This window comes from Lactuca virosa, chromosome 9 (assembly GCF_052849685.1).
Source record: "Lactuca virosa cultivar CGN04683 chromosome 9, Lactuca_virosa_CGN04683_v6, whole genome shotgun sequence".
NCBI classification, from domain to species: Eukaryota; Viridiplantae; Streptophyta; class Magnoliopsida; order Asterales; family Asteraceae; genus Lactuca; species Lactuca virosa.
Window position 1 is genome coordinate 34420935 of NC_136434.1, and position 17216 is coordinate 34438150.

The following is a 17216-nucleotide window of genomic DNA, read 5'->3' on the forward strand; positions in this document are numbered from 1 at the left end:
ATTGTAGTGTCATCTTATATGTGGACATTATTTGCTTCACTCCTATAAAGTTTTATGATATGGTTGTGCTTTTTGTTAATCATATGTATATGCTCATTTAATTGAAAAAGAAAGATAAAATGTTGGCCTCCAAGGTTAATTTAACTCAACCTACCAACTTCCTATTAACCATTTCATGTGTCGGTTTGCTAGATTGTTTTATAGAATAAACTAATTCTGCGACATTAAAATGCATCAGGTTCCTTCATTACTCCCAGTTATAACAATGTACTTTCTAAGTACAATGCTATAAATGGCATCACATGGTTGTTAATCTTTTTAATTTTTGTAAAAAAAATTATTTTTTAAAATTCTTTTGTTTGTGACAAAAATGTTGCACATAGACCATTTCTTAAAAATTTCTCTTACATTGTAACGGTGAATTTTTTAGCTTTTTTTAATGTGATGAAAATGTTCTACGGTGATTAAATTATTTTTACAAAACGAAGCTACATAGCTTGGGCCTTGAGTTTTTCTTTGTTGCTGTTGAGTTTCATTCTTTGTGCTTATTCACTATTATCAAAATTCCCTTATAAACACAAGTTCTCACCGGTAAACACAAGGAACATTCAAATATTGAAGCTTATAACTACCATTTGCAAGAAGAATAATGTGTATGTATGTGACTGTGTTCATGTCTCCTTAGTATTTAGTATGTATTTTAATCAGCCTAATACGGTTGCATCATATGGTTTTTTTTTTTTTTGCTAATTTTAATTAATTATACCAAGGTGAGTTTATGTCAATAGATTCTTGGTTCTCTTTTTCTCCACATTCAAGACCTTGCATATGATTCTATCAATTAAATATAGAATTTAATTTTATAAGTTCTTGCCCTAAGATGGAAATGAATGTCATAATTGTTATTTTGCACATGAGAGTTTGCTTTGACACCGATTTATCATATGTTTTTTTTTTGTCTGGTAGGTGTTTATATGAGTTTCATTGTATTTTTTTTATTAATAAAGAGCTCTTTGTAGTTATATTGATATGTGTTAGTACTTTTAGTAAAGCATGAGTAATAGATAGGTATGATGAGGTTTTATATATAGTTAGAAATAACAATGAACTACATTTCTATTTGATTTTTTAGTTTTCATAAAATCATGCATTCAACATTAGACAAATGATATTATGTTGCTATTTCTTTAATTTTTATTTCTAAAATCTAAGTTATGTTATTTTAGCACCCATGTAGCACACGGGTTTTAACCTAGTTAATATATACGTATTATTAATACTATGGACGTTGTGAGTGGAAAACCGTCGTCCAAATCGTAGCCCTTGAAACTCCTGGAAGATTCAATCTCAGCCGTTTAAACTCATGATTTACGGTTTTCTGCAGTTCCAGTAATCAGTTTCGACTCCTTCTCCCCACCTCCCACGTTCCGCTGCTCTGTAATTCCTCTCACGATCTCCCCTTATTTCTCTCTTGGCTTCACGTATGGAGGTTTCTTTGATTGAAGTATAAGAAAGACTCCACTTCATCTCCAATATTCATGAGAACCTCTTTCTTTCACACATTCATAATTCGAAGCTCCTCTATTTCGTCTCCTTCTTCTCACGCTTGAGATCTTCATCTACAACCCATCATCCCCAATTCATGAACCGTAGCCCCAATTTTTCATTTCACACAACCACTTAGGGATGTCAACGAGACCAAACAGGAGTAGAAATAGCTGCCCCGCCCCCGAAATCAGTTGTTGCCCCCGCCCCCGCCCCCGGTCCCGCCCTCGAATCCCCCGTTTATATAGCCCCCGATCCCGCCCCCGGTTACCTCCATCGCCCCCGGTCCCGCCCCCGTTCCCCCGGTTCCCCTAGTTTATAGGCTTAAAAAACGATTTTTTTTCTACAAAATTGCTTTGTTTTAGGCTAAAAATACTATTTTTAATAACTTTAAAATCTTAAAACCTAATCTTTTAGAAACTAAAAAATTAAAAATCCAACATTACAAAACGACAATTCTAACAATCTTGCAAGTATACAAATCCAACATTACAAATATAAAATACTTACATGTCCAAAAATATATGATCAATTCACTACATCTTCAATATCCATTAAATGGAAACGGGAAAGTGAAACCTAACCTAAGCCTAAAATTAAAAAATCTATTTTGTATATGTATTTGATATTAAATATATATTTTTTACATAAATATACAATCGGGGCCCCCGCGGGAGTACGAGACGGAAATACTGACTCCCGACCCCGGTTCCGAAAATAAACCCCGGTCCCGTGGGAGTAATGGTGATTATGTTCACCTTACAATGAGGTAAATCTTTTCAATTTATGGCTCTTTAGATTGTCTTGCATATGCTGCAGGTTAGGGATTTATGGACATAATCAGGTAGTGGAGGTCCTACATTACAAATATAAAATACTTACATGTCCAAAAATATATGATCAATTCACTACATCTTCAATATCCATTAAATGGAAACGGGAAAGTGAAACCTAACCTAAGCCTAAAATTAAAAAATCTATTTTGTATATGTATTTGATATTAAATATATATTTTTTACATAAATATACAATCGGGGCCCCCGCGGGAGTACGAGACGGAAATACTGACTCCCGACCCCGGTTCCGAAAATAAACCCCGGTCCCGTGGGAGTAATGGTGATTATGTTCACCTTACAATGAGGTAAATCTTTTCAATTTATGGCTCTTTAGATTGTCTTGCATATGCTGCAGGTTAGGGATTTATGGACATAATCAGGTAGTGGAGGTCCTAGACACTACAAAGAAACTCATATTAGCATTTATTGATGACGGAAAATACCCCTATAAACCAAATTGATGGATCCTATAGTTTTCATATGATAACTAAAGATTGCATTAACAGAAATGAGAGAAATGGGCCACATGAAAATGGAAAACCCGTCAACTTCCATGGGAACCAGAGATTATTTGTTCGTTATGATATTTTATTTCTTATGTTTATAGATGGAAATTGAAAACTAAAAATTATTTAACTATTATTTTGTTTTGTTCTAGATGAAGCCTTTAGATATGGTGCAATCCCCATTGTTATAACTATAGGGGGTACAAAATGAAATGTGAACTTTTACTCTATCTTTTTATTATATAAATATCCTCTTCAAATTGATATTAATTAATAATATGGAAATTAGATCTTAGAATCTGATTTATTAATTATAATGTTTTCAATGTTAATGATGATTCCATTCCTATACACCTCAAAAAATGGAATTATCTTTGCGACACCGGATAAACAGGTAAATCTCTGTCAAGTGAGGGCTTATATTTAAGAAAAAAGAAATTAAATTGATTCCTACTTTTTATGACTACAAATATTCCTACCTAATCAAATTATGACAAATGTTATCATTCCATATTTTTTTAACTAACTCATTTAGGTTATATTAGGAATATAATAAAATTAAATTGAATGGTGATTTGTCATAATTTTAATAGGTAGGAATAATTGTAGGCATAAAAAGTATGAGGTAATTTAATTCCTCTTAAGAAAATGAGAACACAATTGGGGAAAAAGAAGGAAAAATAATCGAGGAAAGTTTTTTGTAAAAGTCAAGGAATTTGATTTGAAAGAATCAACCTTCATTGGTGGTGGGAAGTAAAGGGACAGAGACATAGGGAGTGATCAAGTTCCTTTAGCGAACTATTTGCACTTAACAAAATTATTGCACTTCTTGGCCTTTTACAATTTTAGGACATGAAAAAGTAGTGCCCATAGGCATATCTGAATCATTTAATTATTTATGAAGTTAGGCCCGTCTCAAAGGGTGGGCGATAGGGGCGACCGTCCAGGGCACATCTTTCGAAAGTGCCCAAATTTTTATGGAAATTGTTATATTTAGAAGATAGCACAAGTAATTTTCTTTCGGTTATTGAGTTATTATAAAAAACTTAACGACATTTATGTATTTTAAAGGTCCATTTTTTTCTCTGGCTCTGGACCCAAAATATGTTTGGAACGGATCTGGGCCCAAAATATGTTTGGAACGGATCTGTATAAAGTTAAAATATTGATATTTATTGTTTTGTGAACAACCATATATTTTCAAGGGTGGAGAGAATGGAACATAAAATTGGCAATTAATAAGTAATAATAATAATCTGACACAATCATATACATTTCCAAGGAGTGTAGGAGAAAAACAAAGGATGGAGTGTATGTATACACAATTTTTTTGCTTTAGAATTCTTACTTGACTACCATAATTATGTGATTTTGTTAATCTTTGTGCAAGCGTGATATGAACTTATTGTACGGTAAAGAAGTAATTTTTTTTGAAAAATAAACTCATCTTTATGGCAACAAACAGATGCAACAAGATTGCACTTCTTTTAGTTCTTAGTTCTGCCCACTTTTATCATTTACTTTATTATTTACACTCAAAATATAAAATGCATATACAAATAGATTTCCTTTATCTATTATTAAAGTTAATATTGGTAATTAATCATATTTCAGAATTGTGTAGATAGCTACTTTTGTTGATGAAATATACCCTTTTGTTTGATTCACTTTTCAGTGAGCTATTATCATAACATAAGTTTGTCCCTTTATGCACATGGGATTGACATATATATATATATATATATATATATATATACTAGGTACGTTTCAGGGTCATGCTAAGCACGACCCATGGTTGGTCCAAATATACATTTTGGTCATGGGTTAGTAATTGTTTCAGTAAATCGTTTGTTGGTTAGTTTTTAACAAAAAATGTCATAATTAGAAAAAAATGAAAGTACAATGTTATGAAAATAAAAATGAGAGAAAAAAAAACTAAATTGTTAGAAACATGGTGGAGAAGGCAGATGCATAAGCTTTGACATGTTCTTTTGAAAGATGGCCTGCAAAAACTAGAAACATATAATCTATTAAGAAGAAATAAATATCAACTTTGTTGACAATATATCGCCTCTCACACATATTTTCTAGTAATAACAAAGGAACACAAATGTGTTCAATAGTAACAAAATATTCTCCAAAAACGCAACACCAAAAAAGGGTAAATTATGGAAAATAACCCATACTTAATTTTTTGCCCGTAATAACAACAATGAACTTGATTTTTACGTATAAAAACAATGTGCTTATAGGTTACCACTAACATGGGAATCATACGTCTATATTAACTTGATTAAAAAGTTGACGAAATGATTAAATTTGAAATATTAACTGACAAATCAAATAAGGATTGACCATATACACGGTTAATATGAACCTAAATTTTCCAAATGCATGGAATAGGAAATTATAACCACTTGCTCTTAAAGATTTCAAGACAATAAATATCAACTGACACCAGATATATTTTGAGGTGCGATCTAGTTTAATTGAGATATTAATCTTTTTTTTTACCAAAATAAAAAGATTGAAGAAGAAGCAATTTTTTTCTACATCGCCATCATCACCCCTGACTCTAGCTGATGCTTTAATGGATGTTTTAGAGTTATGGACAAAGTTGTTGGTGTCTCTGTTGATGGTGTACAAACTGAATACGCAACAATATTTCCTACCACTCTAGGAGAGGCTCGAGGTGATATCCCTGTGGCCGAGTTTGAGGTCCGGCTAATTGGTTCAGCCATATTATCGAACATATTGGGATCAATCAATCAAAGCCCTTCATTCTTTAAAGAAAAAAAATGCCGTGGAGGCTTGGATATTAGTTGCTTAACGTTTCACTGAATTCTTCTAATGTTTAATTTCACGAAAAAAAAGGAGCAAATAAAACATAACAGGATAAAAAAAACAGGGTCTTACAGTAGAATTTCTGAAGTCTTTATATACACACGTTCACGGGTGTCTTACTATCTTTAGATGACTTAATTTATCTTCATCCAAAAAGATACTCATCCACCTATACAAAGAAACAAAACCATCGTTCAAAATATTATATGAAATAAAAAACATATCACCTGACAACAAACTTACAAAAATAACTAATAAAAATAATATCAACTAAACTTAGCAATTTAATTTTATCTTCTGTATTTTTTCTTACTAAACATAGTCCAAAACTTTTAACATTAACAAAAACTTTGTTTCTCTTAAGACTACTGACACCATCAAATTAAAACTTAACATATAGAAATTTGATAACAACAATATAAATACTTCAGCAACATCAAGAACATGCTTATTTACCAAAGTTTGAATATATAGGGCCCATATGTGAGCATTTCAAATTACCAAATAATAGCATAAAAAACTTGACAACATCAAACGTTTTTTAGAGCAGAAAGAATTGCAAATTACTAAAGAATCTAAATCTAATACTTCTTGGTACCATCCTCACCATTTCAACACCAAACTAAATCCATTGCAAGAAATGGCCATTTTAAATTATTTTACCAGTGAAATACATGTATCATCCTTTGGTGGGCAGGTTTTACTTATAATTTTAAATTAACAACAACGAGAAACCTTAACCAACTTAATGGATCCATTAATTTAAAATAATTCTAATGAAAAAAATGTGTCACAACTCATGAGGAAAGAGCAATGAAATCTCAATACAAATTATTTAAATTAACCATAAAACTTAAAGGGAAAATAAAACTCTAACCAAGTTATTAAAATTAACAATGAAAAAATGTGTCCCCTGAAATCAAAACTTGAAACCCTTTCTCTAACCAAATAGAAAAATCAAACAACTCTAAACTTGAAAAGCCTACGCTAAATAAATTAAGAAATCATATTGTCAATTCAAACTATTTTGACATAGAACTCAAACACCTAGATGGGATTCAAGAAAATAATCAAGTTTTACATGCACAAAACTAATGAAATGGGATTCAAGAAAATAATAAAAGGAACCCCTCATATCGTCTTCATCAATTTTAAGATAGAAGTTATGTTATTAATCATATTGTAAGAAGGTATAGATGTTAACACATACTATTGTGAGCATTCATTATATATACGAAGATAATGTTTAGAAGATTCATGCAGAGAATTTTAGGGATCATTTAATTATAGATACTAAGATACAATTGTGATCATTCATAATTTTAGACACTTCCCAACGTGGATAAATAAACAGAAAAGTTTGAAATGACATAAGAATTGTGTGGAAAACAAAGGCCCAACGTGGATAATTAAACAGAAAAGTTTGAAATGACATAAGAATTGTGTGGAAAACAAAGGAAAAGAGGAAATAAAGCATATACCAAGCATTTTATGACAAAGGCAAAGGGAAACAATGAGTTTATGCCAAGTTAGAGCAAATAACAAACCTTAAATACAAATCAAGAACCTCATTCTTCACAAAATAAGCCTTTTTTTCTTTATATTTAGTTATTTCCACACATACTTATTGCACGATGTCAACTCTCGAAATCAGGAACCTGAGAATTCAAACATCAGTTACATATTTAATAATTTCTTTGTTTGCATATTTAGAGAAAAATATAAAAATCAAAACCTGTAACAAATGCTTCATAAGATTTCTTGAAAACCCAACAAATGTATCTTGAATCTGAACTCACAGAGCCCTAATCTCCTAAACCATCACAACAAAAGCAAATAAGTAATGGAATTGAGATTGGTACACCTTTTTCACTGAAAACTGAAATTGAAAAGTTGTTTGGTCTAGGGTTAAACTAGCACTACCAATGTTCGTCCCACAATCACTCTCTTCACCTCCATCTCCTCTCACTTCCTCTTTACCGATTTCAACATTGACTCAAACTAATAATCTTCATCTTGCGTGAGAAAGGTTTGAAGAAAAAATAGAAGAAAAGTTAGGGTTAAGGGTAAACTGACCTTGAATGCAAGAGACTATTGAAGAAGATGAAATTGATCTTGTTGTTTCAATCTGAACATCCTGCAATGTTAGAGAGGATCCATAAACTACGACTCAGCGACTTCATCTACACCATCACTTTTCAATTTCATGACCAAATTTCCAAATCTCGGTTAAATGAAGAAGGAAAGAAGAAAAGAATAAAACAGGACACTGAAACGCCTTCGAATTGCAACTGAAACGGTAAGAATCGTAGTCGGTGAACTTGATTTGTTTGAAGAAGGCGAATATCGGTGTAACTGAAATCGTGAGGTAGCGTGCATCGACTTTGATGCCCATGGCTTGGAATGTGTCGCATGTGAACCGTATAAATTTGATGCACACAATAGGAGAAAAAAAGTGGTGGACGCTTCAAACATCGTTTGAAACGGAAGAGGAGAGGAAAAGAGAAAAAAAATGTCAAGCGATTAAGAAGAAGATAACAATATCAGGTGATCGTGTCCAATGAGACATCGTTGTTTACTCTCACCTGCTCTTGATCGATTTGCAACAACAATTTATTCTTCAGAGAAACCGATCAACTGTCATCTTCATCTTCTGACAAAACCGAAGGCACCCGTAGAGTATAGAGATGAACAAATAATCGATGACATGTCATACGAAGCCGATAGATTTTAATGACTGCCAATGCACGAGTTGGCATTCAGTTCTCTCTGTTCATACAAAAATGTAAAGAACGCTTGGAGGTCGTATGGTTATCCGAGAGTGAAGATAGAAGTGGTGGTGGATTACAGGAAGAAAAGTCATAAAACATTGGTGGAGTAGGTGGTGCAACATAAGGTAAAGGGTTGAATATGCATATAGGTAAGTTGCATCGTATGGAGGATGTTAGAGGTGTGTAGATTTGTTCTGGCGGCACCAGAAAATTTGGGCTTCCAACCACCAGTGGCACCTAGCTTGATTCTGCTCGACAAAAAGAAACAAAACTGAAATCTCTTTCTACAAATTAAAGAGAAATTAATATGAATAGAAGAAGCGGAAAGTTGTGATTTTTCCGATTGCAACCGCTCCACAAAAGATATCAACATGAAGAAAGAAAAGAGACAACATGGGATGGAGCGATAGTGGTTTAAGCAGAAATTCATGGCGGAGGTAGGATATGGAGGAGACAAATTAAGATGAAGCGGTGATGAGGTATAGACACCCCGATTTTTTACAGAATTTACTGAAAAGGGATTTGAAGTATGTAAAAGAAGCTAACACATGTAGTGTATTACAACTGTATATTGGGAAACCGTGAAATGAAACCAGGTGTCCCAAACGTGTCTTAAGAAGGTTGAGCTAGCAATGACTCGGATTAAAGAAGAGGAACCAAGAGGTCGCCATCTTCTCTTCTTTACCAAAAATCCCGAAAATTCAAAATAAAATCCATAAAAATCAAGGAAAATCCACAAAATTCCTCCTATCACACTTTGCTTAATTCTTATCACCTTGACTTTTCAAATGATAGATACGCACAACATTCGAAAGCTCAATGATTATGAAAAGGTCAAACACCACGCATTAAAACATTAAATTAACCTAAATCACCCAAAACTTGGTTTTTAATTAGTTATTTGAAATAAAACAAACCAAGAAGAAACCTGGCGAAAAGGATCATGAAGGACTGAAGGGTTGGATTGGTTGCTCCTAACGAAGAGCTTACGTTGTTCAAACTTGAGCAGAATAATTAAAGATTTGAACAATGCTATCTATGCATGGCCTCTGTGGTCCTACCAACTCTCCGTAAAACCGCAATACTAAAAGATTCCAACAGGAAAACCCATGTGTAAATCTATGAAAATAGACAAAATATATTTGTTCTAATCTCAAAAACAAGCAGACCGAAATTATGTAATATATTTAAGGTTCAATAATTCAATGTGAGAAAACCTTTAATCAAATAGGAAACAACAATGCGGGAGGCAAGTATGGTGCAATATAGCAGCAAGGAGAGACAGACACGTTTCGATGCGGGAAACATGCAGTTGTTCCACCAACAAAAATAACAGATGCCTTCCTAAGAAGATATCAATAAATTATAAATTCTTGTAGATCTGATCAACAACATTTAGCTCATTCCTGATTTTTGTTGTAATTTATTTCATTGATGTCAACAGAAATAAATGTTCTTTTTCTATTTAGTCTAAAGTAATAGTTTTTTTGCTTGGAAATTACATACCCTATTTGGTTTGGATGTTGGTGTGTTTTTAGTTTGAGTAAATATCATTTTACTTGAAAATGCCACACAAATTCAGATTTTGTCTTCTTGCAACGTTTATTTAATGTTTATACCAGATATAAATGGGTCTGTAGATAAGAAAAGGTCTTTGCACAAGAATCTTGCACCATAAATGGTTAATAATTATGTATGATAAAAGATTGTGGCTCTGATCATAAGCCAGCTATAAAATAAAACAATATATGTGCGTAAATTACAATCAACTATGAAATAGAGCACAAGTCCATGTACGGATATGAAAGCATACAAGCGACTCGAGCATCTTGTAAAACTCATCAAAAGTACAAAAAAATTTACCTGATCTGACCACTTCTCCAAATGATAGGGCTTTCATAAATACCTGCAAACAAACAGTAAATGTTATTCATAGGGGGATGAGTCTTGGTCTCTTGGAGATACTATTAGAAACAAAACTAAGTTCATTAATCCACCAGATAGTTATATTAGACACCTTAGTTCCGATTTGCACTCCTGACAATGATCCATTTGCACCAACAGTTGTTTGTTTGTTACTCTTCTCCTGGAATTTCAAACAGATGTCGAGGGCACCAACTCCATGATCTATAAACACCACAAGAAGTATATAAAACTGAATGTGTAAGGGAGGCTAACATACCATTATTCAATAAAAAAATATTATGGGTTTGATCATACTTGACACTTGACAATTAGATTGTTCATAAAGATTATATTGACATTTGCCATCATCTTGACTCTTTCTGCCATAAGAAAGTCGATGGTTCAAGCAAAATAAGCTTTTACCCCTTCAACCAAGCCGTAAATCACCAAAATTCTATACAAACATGATAAGTGATGAATAAATGATATAATTATAGGACTATGCTTTACCTTCTAAAACTATAGGGCGACATTCATCTAAATAACTGTTTCTTTCAATCTATGTCCAAAATACTTACATGCCTCCCCAACAATTATCATCTCAATCATAGCATTATTAATTGGATATATCTTAGTTTGTTCTTAAATCTGCTTTTAGATCTCTCTCATAATTTCATTTCTCTGATACTCTACTTTGCAATCTAATTATGTCATTTTTTGGTGAAATCACAGCAAACCCAACACGCTCATATTATCCCATTCGTGAATCGAAAAGTGAATAAGAAAGAATTACAATTATACATGCTAACTAACGATAACAATAACATCTTTAATATGATATCTAGATGTACTCGACTATAAATGTTAAGCTATAACAAAACCAAAAGCTTTTTTCCTGAGCAATGCCACTATAGGAAATTTCAAATTACAATCAACAAAAGAAAAAATCAAGAAAAAATACATCCGATCAACAAAAACATATATGTTTACATAAGAAATGAGAATCCAAGGGAGTAACCTACTTCAAGAAGTCTTCATCTGTTGTCAGTCTTCAATAGAGCTTGATCATTTTGTACCAGATTCCTGAGCTGGAAAGCAACAACGACATCAGATAGAAACAATAAAAAAAACTTAATTGAAACTCAAATTACACCCGCTCAAACCACCCATTTTTGATCAACTTAACACAAAAATCATTCAATAGGAATGCCTCGAAGTTAACATCAACAACACCATCATTTGTACATGGACAACAAAATTATAAGTAAAGAGTAAATCAAACAAAACTTTAGGGAACAATGCATAATCTTTTTTGTTACCAACAATATCAGATCCATGTTGAACGTTAATAAAATAGTATTCATCGAAAGCATTCCTCCATAAATTAAATGAAAAGTCCCCATTCTCCTGTCTCTAGGGTGCATTACGGAAAAAAAAAAAGTCATAAACTGAAAAATAAATAAGGAAAAAAGTCCTAAAATGCCTATTACCTCGTGGCAGTCGAAAATTTTAATGACTCTTCACCCGTGAATCATCGAATTGAGAAAATTTCATAGAATCAGGGCTCACAATTACGGAATGAAATAATATATGTCATCCTTTTCTTTATGCTTTAACCCTGAATCTTCGAATTGCAAGAATACGGCTCAAAATTAGTGTAATGAAATTAATAATAATCGATTGAAAAGGGAACAACAAGAGCCAAAAAAGTTATAAAAAAAAACATCAGCGAAAAACAAAAAAGGGAATCGATTCCTTACAAACTATCGTAGACCCACCATCTTTGATTAAGAAACACCTTGCTAAGAGGGACTTAGGTGCTAACAGGTCGAAGCACGAACGATGTTGTGGGTGTGGTGTTAAATGATGATGGAAAAAAAACGAAAGAAACAAATCAGATGAATGAGTTTGACGTTTTACATCTAACTCCTGGATTTTATACGAAATAACATCAATTAAAAACCAAAATACACAGCAAAATAAATCAATAAAATAAAATTTTCAACCACCATCGTTACACTCGTCCTTCTTCACCACTAATACTTTTGTGCGATTGTGGACATGATGAGGGTCGATGATGATTGTGAAAATAAGGCGGTGGCGGTGACCCTCTAGGGTTTGAGAGAGAGAAGAAGAAGAGAGTGGAATTTTTGGAGACGTCAACTGGAAGAAGAAAGGGGAAGAGGTGGTATGGCGATTGGGAAGACGTGCGGGAGAAAACGAGGAAGTGGAGTACAGATGTCCCCTCCAGACTTCTTCAACATTAATGACTAAGCTTCAAAAGTAAAGAAAATGAAAATAATAATAATATAAAATAATAGAGAATGAGAAAACAGGAGGGATCGAAGCATTTGGATCACCCGCTGGTGATCTGTCATTTCCTGCAAATTCATCAAAATTCAAAAAAAATATTACAAAAACTCTTTGCTAAATTCTGAAGCCTCTATCCACCTCCACTTATGTGAATTTTTAAGCCATAGGGCTTTTATATATATATATATATATATACTAGTAGAATACCCGTGCGATGCGGCGGCGCGGATTAGAGGTGTTGATCGGGTAAAATTTTCGGGTTTCGGGTCGGGTATTTCGGGTATTCTATATAAAAAAATTACCCATTACCCTACCCAAATTAAATTCGGGTAATTCGGGTAACGGGTCGGGTAAGGGTAATTCGGGTATTACCCGATTTTTTTTTTTATTTTATTTTATTTTTTAATGGCACCTAAAAATAAATGTAATGAAATAAGTATATCGTGCTAAACTTTGAACATTGAGATTTTTACTTAATAATATTTGAGATATGAAGTATTCGTTTAACAATTTAGTCAAATCTAATAAGATGTTAAAAAACCAAATACTTAAAGAAATAATAACAACCAAAGCCTACCATTTAAATTACTTGATATCAATGTATATGCATGTATTTTGCATTTACCAAAAAACTCACGTCTTAAATCTAGAAAACATAGAAAACCATTACATAGTATGAAAATAATAACATATCAAGTTCCAAAAGACATTCATAAATATACTCGTCTTCTTGCACCTACTCGTTCTTCTTGCATCTTCACTACTTCATCTTGCTCAATTCTATATAAAAAAGTCAAATAATGTTAGTATTAAAAGGAAAAGATATTAAATTTACAATAACTAAAATAATGAATGATAAACAATTACCTTTGTCAATTTGTTGATTTTCTTCCCAATCTTTTTCATAATCGATTGTGTCACTTATGCTACTCCGAATCCAATCTTGTGTACAAATTAAACTTTCAACAATCTTAGGAGTTAAAGAACTCCTAAACGGATCCAACACCCTCCCACTAGTGCTAAAAACGGATTCTGAAGCTACGGTTGAGACAGGAATGACAAACACATCTCTTGCCATCAATGATAGAATCAGGAATCTTAGACTATTCACTTTCCACCAATCTAGAATACTAAACATTTCTGAGTCGTCTTCAACGCTTTCTTGCAAATACTTTTCTAACTCCCCAATTGATTCAACTATGTTCGTCTTCATCTTTTCTCTTAGTTTATTTCTCAATGGGGTATTAGGTGCCAAAAAATCTGGGTTTTGGCGTTTCCCTAGTATCGATGATGAAGTGGTATACTCGGCAGTACTTGAAGTGGAACTTGGAGAATGAATTCTAATATAATCATTATATAATGCATACATAGAATCCATGATATATTTCTTTTTGGCCTCCACCCCCGTTTTTCCATAACGATCCTCAAGTAGTATAACCAAATACTTTACTTTGTTCCTCGGATCAAGAATCAAAGCAAAGTAGAGCAATAAATTCATTTTTTCTATGTCGCCAAAACACTTATCAAACTTCAATTTCATGGCCAATGCAATATCACAAAGACTAGAATCGGAAATAGCATCATCCAAGAGCGTACGAATGGAATATATATCTTCAATGCATGTGTTTGATGTCACATAAAGTGTCCCGGAAATCCTCAAAGTAACATCATGAAAAGGTTTTAAAAAATGACATACATTCCTAACCCTTTCCCAATCGCTTGATGAAGGTATTGACAAACCCGTCTTTTCAATTTCGGACCGAAAATCAAATTCCTCAAGATCATATCTCTCAAAAGTTTTTTCGTAAGCTTGGGCAATTTCCAACATATGGTAAGTGGAGTTCCATCTTGTTGGCACATCTCTCTTCAAATGTTTTGTTATACCGGGATTAGCAACCTTAGCAAACTCGGTAAACTTATGAATTCTAGAAGGTGATTGCCTAATCCATTTAACCGCCCATCGAACTATCTCAACCGCCTTATCAACTTTTTTTATGCCATCTTGCACCACTAAATTTAAAATGTGGGCAACACATCGAATGTGCATCCATTTCCCATTTAGAAGACACTTGTTGGAGTTTTGAAAACTTTTTTTCAAGAAGTCAATTGCCACATCATTCGCACTTGCATTGTCAACAGAAATTGTGAAAACGTTTTCTATTTCCCACTCCATTAAACATTTCTCAACCATTTTCCCAATATCAACCCCACGGTGACTCTCTTGAGAGGAAAAACACAACACTTTTTTTTTTCAATTTCCATTCATTATCAATAAAGTGGGCGGTGAGACACATATAACATGATTGTTGTTTAGAAGTCCACGTATCGGTGGTCAAACATATTCTACCAACATTTTTTTTAATAAAGTCACGAATTTTTCTTTTTCATCTACAAACAATTGGTAGACATCCGTTGTGCTTGTACTTCTACATAGAACTTTAAACAATGGTTGATTAACACTATTGTAATACCTAAAGCCCGCACCTTCTACAAAGCTAAAAGGAAGTTCGTCAACTACCAACATGTGAGCTAGAGCTTTCCGACTCTCATTTTGATCAAATTTCCAAGATGACAATTTGTTTTCATCACCATGTTGGAAAGCTAGTTGTTTTTGTCCACCATTAAGTTTAGCCAAGTAAACTTTACATCTAGTTAAATGATATCCTAGATTTTTGGTCCCATAAACACCTGATTCGCACTTGTAATTCCCACCACCACAATGCTTACATTTGCATTTTTTAACACACTTTTCGTCCTTATACCTTTCAAATTCTTTCCAAACTTTCGATCTTTGGTTGAATTCTTTAGTTTTTTTTTTTCTTTTTCTTGTGGAACTTGATCATTGGTTGGGTTGTCAACTTCAATCGTCTCATCTTCTACTTCAATATAGTCATCCGTTGTTGACATTTAAAACAAGAGAAAAAAAACATATTAGCAAATAGCAATAAACAATATAATAGAAATGTGAGCAACAAACATATTATCTTATTTTTAGTAATATACAACAAATCTAATAAAAGTTCTATTCAATTCAACAAACATATTATCTTATTTTTAAAAATATACAACAAATCTAACAAGAACTTTTAATTATAAAAATTATTGATTTTTATTTTTTTTGTTGTTTTTAGGTGAGATCTGCTACACTTGATACATGGCTACCAGATCAGATTGCATTTATACCGAGTAAGTTGTTATATCTTTTACACGAGTTATTAACATTTTTAACCATTGTATGTCTTTAGATTTTTCAAAGAAATCATGGTAATTTGTAAAATATTGCCTCCTAAATACGATAGAGTTGAGATTGAAAATTTCGTTCGTGCAAAGTATGTTTTCTCTTTCTTGCTACAATAAAATAAAAATAAAGTAGGGTGCTATAATATAAATAATAATAAATGATTTTTGATCAGGTATGTAGACAAGAGATGGATTTCTCGAGTGCAGAAAGTTGCATATAACAGAAGCAGCCTCTTAAGTATATTTTCTGTTGTTTTAGCTTGTGCCATGTGTATTACAGTCTGCAATTTCTCATTTTACATTGCATATAACAGAAGCAGCCTCTTAAATCTTTAAATTTTACACAATACCAAAATTGCCCTCCCTCCCTTCCTTCCTTTTGTGTGTGTTGTTTTTGTAAACATGATTTTGTAATTAATTATTGGCATCACAGTGAACTAGGTTTTGCTCATATAGTATGACTTTGAATTAGATGATAGGTTTTGTGATCAATGTAAGTTGTTGGTGCTCTGTTGAGATGAGGTCATTTGGATGCAAAGTTGATTATCATGTGTGGCTAAGTCATTAGAACTCCACATTGTAGTTTATTCTTCTTATTTTGATTCACGTATTTATTTCAAATTCCAAACAGATTATGATTCATGAATAATCAAGTAAAGGGATAAAATCACGAAATTTAACTGTAAATTAAAGAATTTGGTAGTTATCACTTACATTCCTGGAGGTGACGACTCTGACGACTGGCGACTGGCGAGGAAGACGACTGGCGAGGTGACGACTGGCGACTGGCGAGGCTGTGACGAGCGACGGCGACGACCAAGACCGGTGACGAGGCAGGGACGACCGGGGCGGAGGAGGCAGGGTCGACCGGCTGCCGGCTGGAGTTGATCGGTCGGTGATGAACGAAGCTGCGATGCGACTAGCGAGGGTTTTTTGACGATAAAATTGAACGAGGGAGGCAAGAAGCTGGGATTTGGATTTTTGTCTTTTGGTAATCGGAGAATAGGAATAAAAGATATTGGGCTATCATTATTTGTTTAATAAATTTTCGGGTAATCGGGTATACCCGAAACCCCAAACACTTATCCTTTATCTGACCCCAAAAAAAATCGGGTTACCCAGATACCCGAAAACATTTACCTGATACCCGATTTACCCGATACCCGAAAAAATCGGACGGGTAATTCGGGTAACGGGTATTTTCGACAGGGCTAGCGCGGATAGTTCCTTTCGGCAGATAATTTCCATGTGGCGAT

At 33.3% G+C, this 17216-nt stretch overlaps 1 protein-coding gene and 1 long non-coding RNA gene across 18 annotated transcripts; both read right to left on the reverse strand.

Moving 5' to 3' along the window:
• Positions 1 to 4643: 4643 nt before the first annotated feature.
• Positions 4644 to 12682, reverse strand: LOC145137573 (uncharacterized). Of its 16 annotated transcripts, none has more exons than XR_013721122.1 (14): positions 12168 to 12682; positions 11898 to 12031; positions 11727 to 11820; positions 11430 to 11495; positions 10723 to 10861; positions 10520 to 10629; positions 10366 to 10408; positions 9431 to 9586; positions 7808 to 7868; positions 7655 to 7740; positions 7467 to 7544; positions 7279 to 7389; positions 5804 to 5900; positions 4644 to 4899 (listed from the first exon to the last, which is right to left on the reverse strand). It is a non-coding gene; the product is annotated as an uncharacterized LOC145137573 (long non-coding RNA). The 16 variants fall into 16 exon arrangements; XR_013721127.1 differs by having other exon boundaries at positions 4645 to 4899; positions 10723 to 10787; XR_013721128.1 differs by lacking the exon at positions 11727 to 11820 and having other exon boundaries at positions 4645 to 4899; positions 10723 to 10787.
• A 595-nt stretch (positions 12683 to 13277) lies between these two features.
• Positions 13278 to 16946, reverse strand: LOC145137760 (zinc finger BED domain-containing protein RICESLEEPER 2-like). Of its 2 annotated transcripts, none has more exons than XM_079071899.1 (3): positions 16675 to 16946; positions 13588 to 15596; positions 13278 to 13500 (listed from the first exon to the last, which is right to left on the reverse strand). In XM_079071899.1, the coding sequence occupies exons 2-3, from the start codon at positions 14909 to 14911 to the stop codon at positions 13481 to 13483; spliced, it is 1344 nt and encodes a 447-aa protein (XP_078928025.1). In that variant the 5' UTR covers positions 14912 to 15596; positions 16675 to 16946; the 3' UTR covers positions 13278 to 13480. The 2 variants fall into 2 exon arrangements, with proteins under 2 accessions (XP_078928025.1, XP_078928024.1); XM_079071898.1 differs by having other exon boundaries at positions 13588 to 15599.
• Positions 16947 to 17216: the final 270 nt, after the last annotated feature.

Coding starts and splice junctions, on each gene's coding strand:
- LOC145137760 (XM_079071899.1), bottom strand. CDS start 14,911: ATGGTTGAGAAATGTTTAATGGAGTGGGAAATAGAAAACGTTTTCACA. Junction 13,501..13,587: donor AAATCAACAAATTGACAAAG/GTAATTGTTTAT, acceptor TTTTTTATATAG/AATTGAGCAAGATGAAGTAG.